The sequence below is a fragment of the Conger conger genome, chromosome 3 (assembly GCF_963514075.1).
Source record: "Conger conger chromosome 3, fConCon1.1, whole genome shotgun sequence".
Taxonomy (NCBI): Eukaryota; Metazoa; Chordata; class Actinopteri; order Anguilliformes; family Congridae; genus Conger; species Conger conger.
In genome coordinates this window covers 28669600-28687632 of record NC_083762.1, presented here as the reverse complement: position 1 = coordinate 28687632, position 18033 = coordinate 28669600, and the positions used below count along the sequence as shown (strand labels likewise).

The 18033-nt window shown below is 42.4% G+C and overlaps 1 protein-coding gene across 4 annotated transcripts in view; it reads left to right on the top strand.

Moving 5' to 3' along the window:
- Window positions 1–18033, top strand: part of LOC133123103 (dedicator of cytokinesis protein 9-like) — a 106394-nt gene that overhangs the window by 46140 nt on the left and 42221 nt on the right. For all 4 annotated transcript variants that reach the window (XR_009708197.1, XM_061233388.1, XM_061233387.1 and 1 more), the window contains exons 2-6: window positions 5160–5276; window positions 10569–10658; window positions 13060–13142; window positions 14219–14288; window positions 17577–17672. Coding sequence is in view for 3 of the 4 variants with exons in the window: in XM_061233387.1 (XP_061089371.1) it covers window positions 5160–5276; window positions 10569–10658; window positions 13060–13142; window positions 14219–14288; window positions 17577–17672 (456 nt within the window). In the remaining variant the exon portion in view is untranslated. The remainder of the gene's footprint in view (window positions 1–5159; window positions 5277–10568; window positions 10659–13059; window positions 13143–14218; window positions 14289–17576; window positions 17673–18033) is intronic.

The window sequence follows — 18033 nt, the reverse complement described above, 5'->3', positions numbered from 1 at the left end:
AGTCAAATTGTTTGGATTCAAATATTTGTCTATGCTTTGCTGAGCTTGTCTGGTATATTGGAACCTATGAAATACTTTCAGAAAGTGCCAAACCTGCCTTCTGGTTCTCTTGGTTGTCTAAACTGGACCAGGCAAGATCAATCGAGCACAGAAAAGTATTTGAATCAAAAACAATTATGTATTTGACCCAGGCTAAGTGTAAACACCAGCACTCAAGGACCAGAGTGTATTTCCCCGACATAGTGCAGGTGCAGGTATGAGAACTGGATTATGTAGGGAACATTTCACTTCAGCTCCATTCTGTGGTATATTATATATGCCTTTCCAATGCCACATGACAGGACTTGATGGCGGCCTAACAAGCATAAGTGATTAAAGTTGTTAACTGGCTAAAGAGTCCACTCAATTTTTTGTTCCTACTGGGCCCTAGTCTCTGCTGGCTTGTGTTTTGACCTTAAAATCAGCAACTAATTCCCGCCTTAAGTAGGCAGTTATGTTGAGTGAACTGTGTAATCCACAGGCTTAATTTATCAAATATGTGCTGCGTAAACCAGCAGACACTGTGGCCCATCAGGGTTAGGGTTGAGAACGTATGCCTTAGTACCTCTGTTGATCATGTGGTTTTATCTTTTGAGGCCACATGCATGTTTTGAGGCCACATGCATGACTATTCTCAACCATTCATGAGCTGTTTGTCCAATGTATGGAAACTCAAAGTTGATTGACATGCTGCTTTGGTGTAATGGCTACTGCCAGATGACAAGAAGGAAGGTGTTTGCTGATGACTCGTGTGATGGCGATCATGCTGGAAGCACTCCAGAGAAACTCCTGAAGAGAGTATCTGACTCATACTGCCTGCTCCCTAAACTTCATCCAGCCTGAATATGCAGGATTGCATCAGGGACGGCATACTGCTATCAGTACATAATGGAAAGCAGTTGATAAGGGTTTTGGGAGGACATGTTCTGCTCCACCACTGGCTGCTAGTGTTTCAGAATGGGGCTGTACTCACACCAGGCTCCATGGTTTGTAATTCTGCAGAGGGCACAGAATGTTGGTAACTGGAGTGAGAATATGAGTAAGATCACTGAGCATTTGCTATCTTTCAGAACTATTTAACTGACTCATTTGTCCTGTCTGCCTGTTTGGAGAAAACGTGCCTGTTTTTATTCCTCCCAGTCATTTTGGATACAGGTGTTTCTGTAAGTGAGGCTTAATTGTTGTTGACTCCTCGCATGCATGCACGTGTGTGGGCCTGTGTATGCTCTGTGTGTGTATATGTGCGTGTGAGAGAGCGCATGTGTGTATGTGTGCATGCGTGCAGCCGTCTCGTCTGGATGATGGTATAATATATTGCGGTCTGGTGAGCCAGGCTGGTAACTCTCCTGAGGATGGAACACTGGTCTGTGTCAGAAGATCCCTTCTGAATCTTAAAGAGGAAGAACAGCTTGACTCTCCAGCCTCCGCTGAGAAGGACTGCGTTTGATAGCACGTCCACTCAGCGCAGACAAATGCAGCAGTGTCCAAGGCAGTTCCTCCTAGATCAAGCTGGAGTTATCAGCCCCAGATGTGGAGGGGATGTGGGTACTGTAACTCTTCCCTAAAGCCTGACTCACCTCACGCCTTTCTCTCACTCTGGCTCTCCCTTTCTCTCTGGGGCATATTATAGACACACACATGGCTGAAGTCGGGAAGGGTTATTCAGGGAGCTGGCTTTCACTCAAACATTTACACTCCATTTATCTGTATTGGTTATAAAGCTTCAGTTCAAACAGGGCACTTTGCTGTAGATTGTCCCTGTGTCTACTCCCGGTCCCATAGGAGTATGTACTGAGTCTCTCGGCAATTCCCAAACCATCTGTGCCTAAAACCCAGTTCTGACCCAGCTCTTGTTGTATGTAGCCTGCAATATGTTCAAACATAGAAAGCTAAGGTTTCAATGCAGTTGTATGTTAGTGCAAATACGTAACGGTTTTAAAATAACTCTTTCACAGAACTGAGAATAATAAAATGTGGTGCCAGCTTCCCCCTTTAACATATTAACGCGGAACATGTCTATTCTTACACAACAAACAAACAAGCCTAGCTTTAAAACTTCATTCTGTAACTTAAGCTTCCTATCATATTTCAGAGTGGCGTATTGCATTCTAGTTTAAAAAAAAGACTCCTTTGATGTCTATCGCAATCCCGGAAGCAGAAAACTATAACCAGCTTCCCCCGTTGCTAGCCAAGCCACCCACCACCTTTTCACCTGGTTTGTTGTAACTGTAACTAGGCAATGTACTGTCCTTGAAGTTGAGTGCTGTTCTGCCTGTTTGGCTGCTGGAGGGCAATGAGAGGGAGAAAACAACCCTGGTAAACTTCCTCTTCTGTGGGGACCTGGGGCACCCCATCACTCATCAACAAATTATCCAGCGAGATTAGAACATTTCAGGCTGCACCACCATTTCCCAGTTTATTACCCAGTTTTCCATAAAATACGTAGCCTTTATACATACATATGTTTATTAAATGGGATACACTGATCTTAAAGAGTGTCTTCCAGAGAACAGATGGCGAATAGTTGTGACTGAAGGCAGTTGAAAGCAGCTCCTAGAGGACTACTGCATTTCACTGAGTGCAGATAGCTCCAGATTTATGTTTTTTAAGAGTTTGAAGTGGTTGGGTAAATCGGGTTGGGTTGAAGTCTCCCGTGTTTGTGTACAGCATGAATGCAGCCACACGTTCTCTTGTGTATCTGTACAGCAATGTAGTGGAGACTCTTCACTGTACAGTACAGCAGGCATGGGATGTTACTGTACACAAGTGTGACCACCAGTGCTCTGAATGAGCTCCATTGTCCTGGCTGTGCTGTTCTGAAGTTACTCATCACCTGTCATCTTGCCTGAGTATCCACCCTCTTTCCTCACAGATTGTGGGAGGCACTTGTAGGTTGTGGGGTGAGTGAGTAAAATTGATAGTGAGTGGAAATTAGGCAAATTTACAGCCTGCGTACTCATTGGGTGGGAAGAATCTTGTGGATTCCGTGTGTGCTCTGGTTTGTATTTAGGAGGAGGGTGAAACCTGGTGTAGCCTGGTACGCGGCTCCTCGATGACTCAGTAGTGACGTGTGCGTGATGTCATAAAGTGAAGTAATTGTACGCAATCCTGTGTATTCTCAGTGGGCAACAGTAGCAGCCTGCTGGAAGTTTGCATGGTGTGGTTAACAGATGGGGCATGTGTGCTCAGGCGTCCGTGACTGGTACTGCTCTGCCTGAGCCCCATACCCTGTTTCTCTGGCATCCCGTTGATTAAAGCTGTAACTCAGGCCCTCAGAGCACACTCAGACCACCTGCAGAAAGCTACCCTCACAAATCTGAAGCAAGCCCTCCTTCTGCAGGACCATCATGGGGCCGATGGGTGACGCCATGCCAAACCTGGGTCAAATACGTAATTGTTTTGGATTCAAATACTTTTCTACACTTTACTGAGCTTGTCTGGTGCATTGGAACCTATGAAATACTCTCAAAGTTAAAGCACCACCTTCTGGTCCTCTTGGTTGGCGCAATTGCACCAGGCAAGATCAGTCAAGCACAGAAATGTATTTGAATCCAAAACAATTACATATTTGACCCAGGTCTGCTCTGCACCACCGAGAGTGTGATATAGAACCTCTTTTGCACTGAGATCTGCACTTTCTGTGCTATGTTTTTGTGGTTCTGCTACAGTGTTTTCACTAAGTCCTGACCACTGACCTCTTTAGAGTTATCCTTATGGGTAGAAATTACCTTGTGTTGTAATAACTGTACCGTAAATGTGGTGCGTTGTTGAAGTGTGTTTGTGGCTCTCATTCTGGACGCGGCGTTCCAGAGGGACCTGAAACTGAACGGCTTGTTTCCCTTGCTCCGGTGGTGATCAGGGTCTTTCCATACAAAGCGGCTTCCCCTTCTCATTGTGAAACTTTTCCTGCAATTGGTTGCTGTAATTCCACATATGTCATCATTCTTTCTTATTTGCGGTTTGAAGAGGGGTTTTTAAATCCTCAGAGTTCGCAGTGTATAATGATTTTCATTTGGAAGCATTGTAACATAATGCCAGTACACCACAAATCACCCTTTTTGCAAAATAGCTCATTGCAAGATAAGGTACAACTATGAGGTTTGGACTTGATATTTTGCCAGTGTAGCAACTCAGACTAGGGGGTCTAAGAGGAATGCTTAAAACATTAGTCATGGTGTATTCTCATGTCCAAACAGTGATTTGCCTTCCAGTACTAGTTTGTATCAGCTGGCATTTTTTTTTAGAAATGGAATCTTCTTAAATGTAAAGCTACCTTTTGTATACATGGTTATTTGTATTAATCTCTTGTGATATTAATAATGGAAATTAAGTGATGGTGTTGACTGCAGAGACCCTTAAAAGATTTAATCCCAAACAAGCACACCGTGCCACAATATACAGATTATAGTAACACTGCAGTGTTGTCACAAAATAAATGTCTCAATAAATGTTTAATTACTTAAACTGTGATTCCACGTGACCATCGGAGTTTTACAGAATACTTCAGATTCCATTTTTGTCAAAAATTTGATTGTCAAATACTCTTCTATCGTTCAGCGATAAATCTATTACGCATCACAATGAGAAATTCTTTTTTTATTTTATTTAAATATAAAATCTCCCGGTCGCATTTCCTGTTGGTCCTCCACATTCTTCTTTGCTGGTGCAAAGAATATAAGAATAGTCTTTCTCAAAGATTAAGCTACCAACTGTGTCCGTGTGGAGTATGACTGTGTGTCGTTATGTGCTGTGTTCAATGGTCTGTGCAGGCTGTACCTGTGTGTCGTTATGTGCTGTGTTCAGTGGTCTGTGCAGGCTGTGCCTGTATGTCACTATGTGCTGTGTTCAGTGGTCTGTACAGGCTGTGCCTGTGTGTCATTATGTGCTGTGTTCAGTGGTCTGTCTAGGCTGTGCCTGTGTGTCGTTGTGTGCTGTGTTCAGTGGTCTGTCTAGGCTGTGCCTGTGTGTCGTTGTGTGCTGTGTTAAGTGGTCTGTCTAGGCTGTGACTTGTCGTTGTGTGCTGTGTTAAGTGGTCTATGCAGGCTGTGGCTGTTCCATTACATGCTGTGTTAAGTGGTCTGTGTAGGTTATGACTGTATGTTCCCCTCTGCTGTGTTCAGGTGAAGCCGAAGGTAATCGAGCCACTGGACTATGAGAATGTGCTGGTGCAGAGGAAGACCCAGATCATCAGCGATGTCCTCAGGGACATGCTGCAGTTCCCCATGGACGACTTCCTGGTGAGTCTCATGCCCCATCCACACCCCCTCCTGCTTCTGCATATCTGCAGGCAAAGGAAGGTCTCAGGCTCTGTTGAACACAGACCTTTTGTAGTTGCCCTGTTGAGAAGCACTCACTTCCCGTATTTCTGCCGAAATGGTCAGACCCGTACTGAATGCCATTCCTCTGCATTATTTGCTTAATAGTATCAAATCAATAACATGATACATAACCGCACACCCCCACACACTAACAGGGAACCACTTTGTGTGTGTTTCTGAGTTGTGTTGCAACCCTATCTAGAATTGAGAGTGAACTGAAAACAATGACACTGGATGAGTAAGTCGAACTAAAGAGCCTAGTTCGATTCATCTCCCTCCAGGGTAGTGGCTGGGATGTCCGTACTACTGCGAAACAAGAATCGTTTCACATTCCCTTTGACACAGTGCTTACTATAATGGTTCCTACTGGAAATGTTGACAATGGAATCTTGTTTGGCACCACCACTACAGGAAATTCAAACACTCAGGAAGATGTTCTTCGCAAAAGCAGAAAAGAGGCATACATCCTCTTGCCTGGCCTTTCTTTGTTGCCCGATCCAAAGGATGTTTAATCGTTTTTTCTTTTTACTTTTTAATTTGCTTTGCACTGTATAATCATAATTGTCAGTATTTGTTTTACTGCTATGTTTCAGAAATCTGGTCATTTCTGAAACCATTACTGGAAAAAGTGGGGGGCCCTATCTTTGTAACAGGAAAACATACTGTATACTGAGGGCCATGTGTCCTGACCTGCCCTGATGGGAAGCAAAATCATCTTCCCTTCCCGAGATAAATATGTGCCATTTAGTCAACTGTTTAAATCTGTACCTCAACCCTTCACTGGTGACCTTCACTCTGTGAAGCTCTTTGGGATGCTGCATCAGCCCTGGCCCTCATTGTACACATAATTCAGAGGCTTTGTGGCACATTTAGGAACGACAGGTGTATCAGGATATGTCACAGAAGGCTCTTCTCGCTTCCCTACAGAATATCTCTACAATTTGTGAGTGGTGTGCCACTTAATAGCCTTGCTGTTGCTGGAGTGTGATCATATGACATAACATAACATAATGGCGAGAATAGGCCATTCATCCCAGCAATGCTCGCCTTTTCTTACCACTAAAGTATACCTACTGGATTGCCTAAAAGCTAAATAGTCACTTGCACCATATCAAGCTTGGTCTTGAAAACCCCCCATGTTTCTGCCCCCACTACATGTCCTGGCTAGCTATTCTACACAGTGACCACTCTCTGTGTGAAAAAATACTTCCTAATATCTGTACGGAATTTATCCTTTGCCAGTTTCCATTTATGCCCTCTCGTTCTGCAAACTCACACTGAAGAATCAATATACTTACACTTGATTACAGATACTATGCATCGTATCCAGTGTAGACTGTTGGCTGTTCTCAGCTGCCCTATAGATCCCATATGCAGCAGTGTTTCAGCTCTATCTACTGTCGCTCATTTTCAACTCTACTTGAATCCAAAAACTTTTGACGGAGTTTGCAATGAAGTGTGGTATCTTGGTTTAAAATATTTGTTTAAAAAAATGAAATCTGAAGCAGTGTTTACGTTACTGCATCTGGTTTTGATCACTGAGCGCAAGGTTGAAGGACTGCCAGAGACCACTTGTTCGTGTTGTCAGATGAGCATGTTAGCGAACCTTCTGCAGGTTGACTTGGAGCAGTTCTGCCTGTTGTAATTTGGCCCTTGCACTGAGCAATAAGCCTATGGCCTAGGAGGATGTTTTCATTGGGATTGGTTCAGGAGATCTTTTAAAAACAGCAAATATCAGGAGTAATGATAAAATCAACATCTTTATAATTCTTGAAATAATATGACTTATACTCTCTCCACGTCATTGATTAGGCCATTCCGTAAGGCACAAATCACTGTGGATTCATAACTGAGATTCAGAGATCTGCCCTTGGCAAACTAATAACATCTTCAGGTTTCAAAGGAATGTTGAAACCTAATTTGAGATGAGGACTTAATTTGGAAAACGTGAATAAGGCAGTGTAATTATTTTGCTTAGTGCAATCATGCACTGATATTTTTGCATTCGTTTTAAACACAGAAATTATATTGTGGTGCCAGTCAAAGACAAGAGCTGACATGTTTGACATATTTCCATCAGTGAAATTGGCTGATGTTAGACATGGTGTGGTTAAGTATGTTTCATTTCGATTCAGTTAGGTTTTAAGTCAAGAATAGTTTGAACTATTCTGCTAAAAATAGGTGTTCTCAAAATATTTATTTTATTTTATTACTTGTTTATGCTTTGAATAACTTGTTGATATAATTGTTTGAAGTCCTTTTTTGAAGTCAGCCATTGACGTTCATGTAAATTCGTGAATAATAAATAGTCCTATTTTTGGAAAATGTTATTTTGAAATGTCTTCATTTCTGTATTATGGTATTAATGCATTGATAAAAGGGATCATATATTGTGTTTTCATGAATTCTTTAGTTTTGAAACATTGACTCATGATATGGAGTTGCAATCAATGACATTAACAAATTAAAGAAATGCTGTGGATTGTATGTATTATAAATGTAAGAATATCACAATGGTATTTGAAGCCTCTGGCCCTGGCAGTAATAGGTGGAGTAGTAGACTTGTTGCCTGCCTCATTAGGTCTTTTGGGCTCTCCATGGTCACTTGCTTTCTTTTAGTTTCCTCTACCCCATTTCCTGGCTTCCCCTGTCCACAGGCCTGATTGTTTCTACTCTGTAGATTACATCTCCTAGCAGGAAGGAGAGGAAGACGAGAGCTCTAGTGTTTATCATGGAAGGGGCCTGGTCTTTGAGTTTTCAATGTTGGAGCTGCAGGGAAACTGAATGTAGCAGAGTGCCAATCTGAATGTGACACATACAAACATCCTCTACGGCCTGTTCAGTTATCAATAGTGCTGTTCCCATTCCAGTAATTATATTAAAGCAGCCTACTTTCTATTCATGTCATAGCCTGCCGGCTCTCTTCTATTCATGTGCACTAGTGTGTTGGGCACTTGTCAGGTCTACCAGATCCATCCCCACAGTCTGAATCAAGGCTGAAGTTGTTGTCACAAATGTCTAATTCTTTCAATTGTAGTTAATGTTGTTTTACATTTGCAGTCAGTGCATGCTCAAATATAATTTAAAGGCTACATAGTTCATATATTCTTGTAGGTGGACATTAGTAAATAATGAAAGTGATTTCATTTCCTTTCATTTTTTATATTTCAGTTGTATTATCCTGACTGTTAAATAACAAATATGTACTAAGCTGTGACCTAGCAACAATTTATTAGCACAGGTTGTAGTTTCCCAAAGAAGAACATTTACTGTATGGTGAGAATATTCAATATAATTTTGTATGAAATTACATTATAGTAGGAGTGCAGAATAAATATTTAATCAGGCCGTTTTAATGCTCATCACGTGTAAGTACTGCGGTACTAAGTTCAAACTAGTGATTTTGTCACTACCTCAGTTTCACGCTTTGTGCTTTGCTTGGAAGCTGGAATATGGCCGGGAATCACAACAGTCTTGGAAATTTGCTCCACAAGGACCTGAACAAGTGCTGTTTTTGTGATTTTATGATCCTTGCTGTATAGTCCATTTCCATTGGTAAACCGCCAATGTGCTGTGTCAAGTGCTGGAAAGCTGGGGGGACCTTTTTTTGTTTTTCTCGTGGGATGTGGTGGAACCATGATGGTTCTGCTGTGTGAGCGTGAGAAAGCTCAGGAGAAATAAACTTGAATATGACAGCCACAGCAATGTACACCACAGCTGTGCATAAGAGCCTCCCCATCCCCCACATTTAAAATATTGACTTATTCCAGATTCTGCATCCCTCATCAGTATGAATGAAGTCATTTATTGAGGAATTACTTCAGGATGTTTGATCAACAGAGTGGTAAATCTATTTCTTTCTTTCCAACCCCTCCTGGAATTATCAGGGGGGTCTCTACATCTTGTCGGACTCTTGCCTTTCTGTGAGTCTCAAAAGGAAGCCTGTGGCAGGCTTACTTCGTATAGCCTCACTAAAAACAGCATGTAAATTATGTGCTGCTAAGAGACAATAAAAATGTTTTATTTGTCATTATCCCTGATCTCATTTGAACAAAAAATGCGTTTCCAGTTGTATTCTTTTGTCGTGACAGGTGCAGAGATGATGCGCTAGCTGCATCATCTTCCAATGATTTTAATAAGCCTTAGTTTGAGCCTTTGAGATTCCTTATGGCGCCATGGTCAGTCAGAATGAAATAATTATCAAGCTACAGGCGGTCTCATATGCCATGTTTCATTATCGGATTCATAATGCTATACTGGAAGGATGAGTGATGACTGTGCTACTTCTCCGTGGTCTGACCCGGGACAAAGAAACAGGCATGCCAGTGGCCTTTGGGTTAAGGCTTTGCGTATGAACTTGTGCAAGCTTTTGGTCTCCACCCGGTTATCCTGACTGTGGAAAAGCGGCTAATAATCTACGGTGTCAACCAGAGCTCCAAGACAGGCTGTACATATTCACCCACACTGCTACCCACCTGCACCCACTGTCCTTCCAGTGTATTCCGTGAGAGGTCACCGAGAGTGTTTTTAAAGGCACCAGCCCCTTCAGAAACACTAGGCCCAGCTGTGGCCCTGTGTGCAGGGTGGCTGGCTGCCAGACCCAGGGTGTGTGTTGAGCAATGCGGAGGAGCATCCCTCCCCACACACAGGCCTCTCTAACCCCCGAGGATCTGCGTCCATTCACAGGAATGGAATAATATTTTGAGGAGCGCTGGGTGAAATCATGGCCAGCTGAGCATACACTCTTCAGATAATTACTGGACAGAACTGGTTTTTGTTTAATGTTGGGAGGGTTTGTTTTTTATGCCGTAATGCCCCTTTGAACTACCTCTGTCTGTTAATGAATCGTGTCTGGCTTGAGAATTCTTCTGAAGGAATATCTGAAACTCACCCAAGACATGGGATTTAGTTGGTGCGAAATTGTAACTTTGAAACAGTTATCAACTATCAAAGTATCTATCACGCAACTGTCTTCCATCCATTGATAATGTACCATGTAAAGCCAAGGCCCCTATCATTTCTGCCCAGTGCTTCCTAACTCAGCCAACATTAGCATTATTGCATAAATGCCATTTTGTAAATACTGCCATATTGTACAGGGTTCCTGTGGAGAGTATGGGGATGGAAAGCAAATGAATTGTTACCTGGGATCCATAACATTGCAGAGTTAAGCAGTGTCCAATGTGTCATTTAAACTGTCTTCTCTCACAGATATCAACTCTCCGACGCCAAGGAAGGACACTTTATCCCTCAGTCCCTGAAAATGCAGAAGAGGTGGCACAGAGTCTGTTCGTCCAAGAAGTAAGACCCTTCCCTTCCCTCCTTTCTTTGATTTCTGCCTGGGAGCTGGACTTATATAATTACCTGGGGTTATCTTCTGTCAATTGGACGAACCCTGCTCCAGTGATTCTGTAGATACTCTTCTGTGTTTGGAAGTGCCTCTTAAGTCTAAATAGACTCTCTTCTACCACATTTTCAGTACTGTTTTAGTTGGCGTTTCGCCGTGGAGTTTTCTGTTTTCCCCTTCTCCTCTAGTGGTTCCCCTAGATTATATTATGGAGACCCCTAGATTATATTAGTGGTTATCACACGTTCAGTGGGTAATTTTAAGATTCCCTTTTCGGTTGCGTCAGAGCCATGTTAGCATTCAGCTAGCTCTTAACCTGGCTCCAGTCTGCGTAGCAGCCCTCTCAAGATTAGAGGAAACTGAAATTAATTCAGCTACACAGTTAGCAGTCTTGAACACTTTCTCAAGTTCCATTTAGTGCGGAACTGACCATGCTGAGCTTCTATTTTAGCCTTCAAATCCTACGGGGTACAGTTCTTTTATTATTCTTCTGGAGATTCAAGTTGAGTCTTCACTGACATTATAGGTCTTAACTGGAGGCCATCCAGCTGAATGCTGTGAGTGTTTTCATTTGTTTCAGAAGTGTCTGTCAATATGAGCGTCACCTGGTGTGACTGATGGAGCACGTCCTTAGAAGTTCTAAAATCCAAAGTATAAAAGATTTATTGCCCTGTGTCCCACTTTTCATGATTATACTCTTGTCTGAGGTCTATTCTACAGAATGTGTTTTGCAGTTCAGCTCTTTGAAATCCACAACTACTGCACTGAATTTCACATCTGTAGTCTAAAATAGTTAAAATGTCTGCTTTTCTATAATCGCAAATCCAGAGGTCACAGATGTTTATTGAAGCTGAATATTTCAAGGGGTAAAATCAGACCTATCATTTTACATTTTTCATTTCCTTCTCAATCCAACTCACTATCCAACTCGCAATGCATGAATGTGTAGTAAGAAATGAGAATTGCAGACATGCAGGCGCGAGACCCTTTTGACACGACAGGGTGCTGTTGAAGGCAAACGTATAGCTAACCGTTCTCTCTCTGCAAATCTTCACCTGCAACTAGCCTTTTGCTTTATCCAAGCATCTATTGAAAATACTGAAAGTGTTCCAGGCTGAGTATTACTCTGAAGCCTCCTTGTAAGGGAAGGTTCTGGATGGCACTGTCTACAGGCTGACTCTGAACCTTCCCTTTCCCATTGAGCTCCTGTTGCCCAGAGAGTCTATCATGTGAATGACAGCATATCACCATGTGATGTGCAGTTAGCCTATGAGCGGTGGCCCTTGCTAGTGAGGGGAGGAGCCGCTGTGGGCATGGAGCCATACTCACCCTTGGTCGAATAGAGTATGACATCATCGAGAACAGCTGCAGACTGCAACACAGCGAGAGATATTCTGCTTCCTTTTAACTAATTCTAAGCCCCATTGCAAAACCCCCCGGCCAGAGGAATCCCCATTCACCCCATATCCTTCAGCCTTCCTGCCTCTTTTTGTGTAAAATATGATTCTGATCTTCATGTTACTGGAAATTCGAATGGTAAACAGATGTCCAATCTAAATGAAGAGTCAGCGAAAACGCACATGCATGCACATGCACACACGCTCACGCACATGCACATGCACACACACACACACACAAACACACACAGATACACACACACGTGCATACACACACACACACACACACACACACATCCCAAAAGCATATCCAAAATCACTTGTGGTAGTTTTATGTGAGTGCCTAATTTACCATGTTGATGGGAATATAAATTACAACATTCTCTCACAATAATATAGGAGAGAAATATATTCAGTGATTTGTGTGAGAAGAGACATCTGCAATGACTTTAAGGTATTGTCAGGGCAGTACGAAAAGCATTTTTTATACACTTTCTTTGACTCTGATGCCAGTTTGTGCTTACGCACATCACTTGAATGACTTTTCTGAACTTATATTTAAAACAGAAACATTGCCCCTTTCATCATCCAGATCTGCAAGCAGTTTTAATTTCTGCCAACTACTGTATCTGCTGAAGATGAATATAGACTTTGATCCCCTTCCTCTTCCTGTATATGCAGTAATCTGATTGAAGGGAAGATGAAGGCAATGCAGAATAAAGAGTGAAAGAAGTTTATATTTTTATCCTTAGTAACACACCTATGAATTTGGATTGGATTCAACCTGAAATGTGTGAGACTGAATGTGTGTGTATGTGCCCTGTGTCTTTCTGTGTGGGTGCATGCGTGCCAAGAGCCTATGTTGATTATTTTTCTGTCCAATCCTGAACCTGAATCCTTCTGTGTGGAAAAACTGTCACGTTTATTTGCTAAGAATATTTTTCCTTTCCCTTCACAGTGCATCAAGACTTACAAATCTGACTGGCACATTGTTAATTACAAATATGAGGATTACTCTGGAGACTTCCGCCAGCTTCCAAAGTAAGCCCCCTGTCGCCAAATAGTGTTATTATGGTGTGTTCGATAATCCAGTCAAAGTAATGTATGAAAGAGATTAGATTTTTTGTGTGATTTTTTAAGTAAGGCATTACAGCTAAAGACCAGTGTGGGAAACAGCTTGCACAATGCTTTGCCATTGTCATGCTGACAGTAATCCTCCTATACATGCTGACTGTGTTCACATTACATGAAGATGCTAACATGACTACCAACCAAGGAAATGCAGGTCTTTCTTCCCTAAACTGAAATAACAATAGAGTTCTGTCCCCGTCCTCACGGTTCCAGGCTATTCCGGGAGACGTGAGGATAGGGTGTGTCCTGATGATGATTTGGGAAAGCCCCATGATTCTCAACACTGTCTATGTGTCGCCACACGTCACATTCAGTAAACTGAGGAACGGGATTTCCAGACATTATGTGTCAGGATGGAGTTTTGGTACAGGAAAGGATGTCCACTAGCCTAGTGGACTTTTTGTCGTCCCCTGGAGGAAGAGCTGTCCTTGTATACTCATACACTCATGGCAGGTCAGCCGGTCACCACCATGTTTGCATTGTTTAGTTTTTTTGTTGTTGTTGTTGCTTCACTAAGATGCCATTAATAAGAGAAATACAGACAGATGTAATCCCTCAGAGAATAGTCAGAGGAGCGTGGTAGCGCTTTTTCAAGCTTTTAAAGCCAAGTTCGGGTCAAAACAGCAAAATCACCTGAAAATTTGACTGGGTAAAGATTACAGTTCACAAAGTTAAATGACTCTCCGTTTCCAAAACAGAGTTATGAGTTGAATTGCTTTGTTTGCTAAAGTCTAGGCTCAACATGTGACGTGTTGAATCTCGGGGACTACAGCAACCAACAGCAGAAAAGTTTAAAAAATTGGTAGTTCACGCTGCATTTCTTCTCAAAATATTCTAAAATTGTCTCTTCTGCCGAGCTAAATTAGCATTTTGTGAGGAGTATTGGACTCTCGTTAGAATCACGTCCCTGCCACACTAACCCCTAATATGTTTTTGGATCAATTCACAGTCTGCTTCAGTTAATCAGTTATGTGTGTTTTTTTCAGTAAGGTGTCCCGACCAGATAAACTGGCAGTCCATGTGTTTGAGGTGGATGAAGAAGTGGATAAAGATGAGGTGAGTATGATGCATGTTTAACCCCTGTGTCCTGTTCATCTGTGTCCACACACACCTCACTGAGAGATATCTGTCACATAGTTTTGCAGGGAATAATCTTGTTGACAAAAACTGAACTGGTTTTGCCCTCATAACAGTGAAATATGAGGTAGTGGGACAGGAAGTCCCCCCATGACAGGCCCGTGGCCTTTGTTCCCTGTCAAAGTCCGAAATATCTGTCAACTAAATATTTTGTCATGCATTTCATCAGAACCTCTTAGTCACTTCATTTTTCATCAAAGTTGGGTGTGAGCTCTGTCAGGTGATAAGATTTCCTTTCACTTTATTCCCTGCCAGCTCTGCCAAGTCAGACACAGTTACACATGCAATAGTAATTACACTCCCTGACCACTTTATTAGGAATTCATGAAACTTATTAATTAGACTTATTGGTCTTCAGCTGCTGCAGCCCATCCACTTTAATGTTTGGCAGTCTGTTCAGAGATGCTCTTCTGCATACCTCTGTTGTAATGCATGGTTGAGTTACTGTCACATTCCTGTCAGCATGAACCAGTCTGGCCCTTCTCCTCTGACCTCTCTCATTAACAAAGTGTTTTCTTCGACAGCACTATTGCTTGCTGGATGTTTTTTTGTTTTGAGTACCATTGGTCTGAACAGCAACTGAGCCTCTTGATAATGTCTGCATGCGTTTATGCATTGAGTTGTTGCCACATGATTGGCTGATTAGATATTCACATTAACAAGCTGGTGTACAGGTCTACCTGTGGTCACTGGGTGTAATTTTCATATATATGATAAGCCATCACAGAAATTGAATAACCAGACACTTTTTGTTGACTGTTCATCTTCTCTTTACTTCCTCCTACCCTGCACGCAGCTCTAGACATACTGTATCTCATTTAGAAAACTTATCACATGGTTTTCTAGAAATATCTCGGAGACCCTGAACAAATAAGCTACTGACTGAAAGTAATAACTCAGTTACTTTTCTCCTGGATTTACCAAAGTACATTCCAAAAAATATCAGAATGTGACGAGGGGCATATTCTGTGTCCAGGAAATATTCCTTTTTCTGCAGTAAAAACATTATCCAGGTTCAGTTACTTCTCGCTGGGAACTCATTTGCTTTTGCTTTAGAAGTTACAGTCCAATTCGCTGAAGCTCTTCGAAATCAGATGAAAGAGATGTGACCAAACAAATCAACAAACAGTAGAGCGCAGCATTATAAACAGCATCCAGGACTTCAGGCAGCTGGGGCTCTTTTCCATTGCTTCAGCTGACCTCACAGTGGTGCTCAATCCAGCAATCAAAGGCTTGACCTGACTGTTTATTTCTGCTTACACCGACTCGAGGAACAGATTAAATAATTGCATAGGCATTTCTGGACTGGATACGGACATACCGTCTGTTCACTGTGGTACTGAGACTTTATTGGCTTTGGAAGCCTCATGCAGGTTGGCTCACAGGGAGGTGATAAGGGTCACCTGCTATAAAACCAGCCCCTGGAGGGGTCAGGCTGGCTGGATCCTCACACATCACCCTGCAGTCCCCTCACTCAGCGTGAGGGCAGGCCTCCACATGCCCAATCTCGCAGAGTTTATGCAGAAAAGCTGAGAATGTTCTCCAGGAGGTGCAGTGTCCAACCCAGCAGACCACCTGCAGGCCTAGCCGGCAACTCCCTCCCACACCCCCCACACCCCCCAAGTTACACCACATGATCCATAAAATCCAGCAGACAAATGGTAAATGCCAAAATGAAGAACAATTCCTTCTTATACAGTACACCTTGGTCCCCTAAAACAGAAGGTACCCTGCTTAAGTGAATTTTCTATCCTGTGATTGTATTTGTTTGGGATTGGTGGTCATGGAAAATGTGTTTTTTCATCTTACAAGGGTCCATACTCTGTGACCGCAGTCAGGAAATAAATTAATATCCACAGTATGAAGGGGTGCTCCATAGTAACTAGGATTCTTTCTGCAAGTAATTGAGGAAAGGCTGGAATTTGAGGTCATTTTGCAATTGCCTGGTAATAGTCTGGAGAATGTTGGGGTGCTCTGAAAGCAACCGTACTTGATTTCAGCAGTGCTCCTGAGACTGGCTTCTGCTGGATCGGGAATGTTGAAAAGAGGCAGGTCTCTGGAAGTTTCCAGACTCCTATGCAGATGAAACTACGATATGCTGAAAATATGTCCTACCCTACTGGTGCTTGAGATGTTTTCATTGTTTTAAAAAAGGCTATGTGTTCATAAATAATGGATGTGATTAATTGTGCTGTGCTACCAGTGCTATGTGTCAATAGAAACATTCTCTATAACCATTTTATCATGGAAAAACCTACAATGAACAGGATTCACAATTAGCAACTATAGTCTTATCCTATTTATGTGATTATACAGTGCAGTCTGTAAGTATTTGGACAGTGGAACAATTGCTGTTCTTTTGGCACTGTTCTCCAGCATATTGGATTTGAAATTAGACAATTAATATAAGGTTGTCACCTTTGCAGACTGTCACCTTTGCTTTTGCCATCACTCTGATACAAGACAATCTTGGTCGTATCTGTCCACAAGACCCTTTGCCTGAACTACTACCACATAGCAAACTGTAACCTGTCCATCCTGTTTTTGAGGCTAACTAGTGTTTTTAATCTTGCAGTGAAGCCTCTATAGATCTGTTTGTGAAGTCTTCTACAGAGCCAAAAAACATAAATTGTACCATTGTCCAAATACTTACTGACTGCACTGTAAATTCCATTATGCAGCAGAAATGGAATATGGGAAGTTTAGTTTTCAGTTATTCTTATAACATAAGTGTGTTAACAGCTGAAATAAGCACAGTGCTGAATTTCACCCTGATGTATTGCAGAAAGAGGTAGAAAGAGGTCTGGATTCATTGTCTAAAAGAGTTGTCAGAGGTGTTTATCTGACCGCTCTATCTTGTGAAAAAGCTGGGGCCCTGGCCCTGGGCTCAGATGGAGACCTCATGCTACAGGCCCATCCCAGGGCTGTTCCCTCCTCACTGTTCGTGACCTCCTGTGACGCCCCTAGTGAGCCGGTGTTTCATCAGACTTTGCACAGCTGCAGGGCCGCGCCCTGCCTTCCAAACACAGCTGGGGTGACAATGAGTTCAGGCCAGGGGGAGGGACTTGTTAAAACTGCTATTCCCCAGTGTGCGTGCTTATGTTTGTGTACTGTATGTGTGCATGTGTGTGTTTGTGTGCATGTGAGCATGCATGTATTGCGAGTATGTAACAGATTTTGCTATAGCATTTTTTTGTGTTTTTCCAGGACACTGCCTCTCTGGGCTCCCAGAAGGGAGGGATCAGCAAACATGGCTGGCTGTACAAAGGCAACATGAACAGTGCCATCAGCGTGACCATGAGGGTGAGAGGAACAGCATTCCCCTTCCCCATCCACACCACAGAAAACATCTGCGGCTCAAAACATGACAATGATGATGATGACGATTGTCATCATCATGCGGATAGGCGCCAGTGTCATAAACAACTCTTTTGTCCTTTTTACTTTAATCTTTTTTAAACATACATAGAAAGTTCACATCCAGCTCTTTGTTCTGACAGTGTTTCTTAAGACAACTCATAAATCTAGTTCAAATCCCCACATGACAAAATCATAATGCTATGTTGGTAAATTGAATTTTTTGGAGACAGAAGGTTCATGTCCAACACTGCTGTAGGACTTTTTTAGGAGATAAAAATAGCCTTCACTGCAGTCCTGCTAGGTA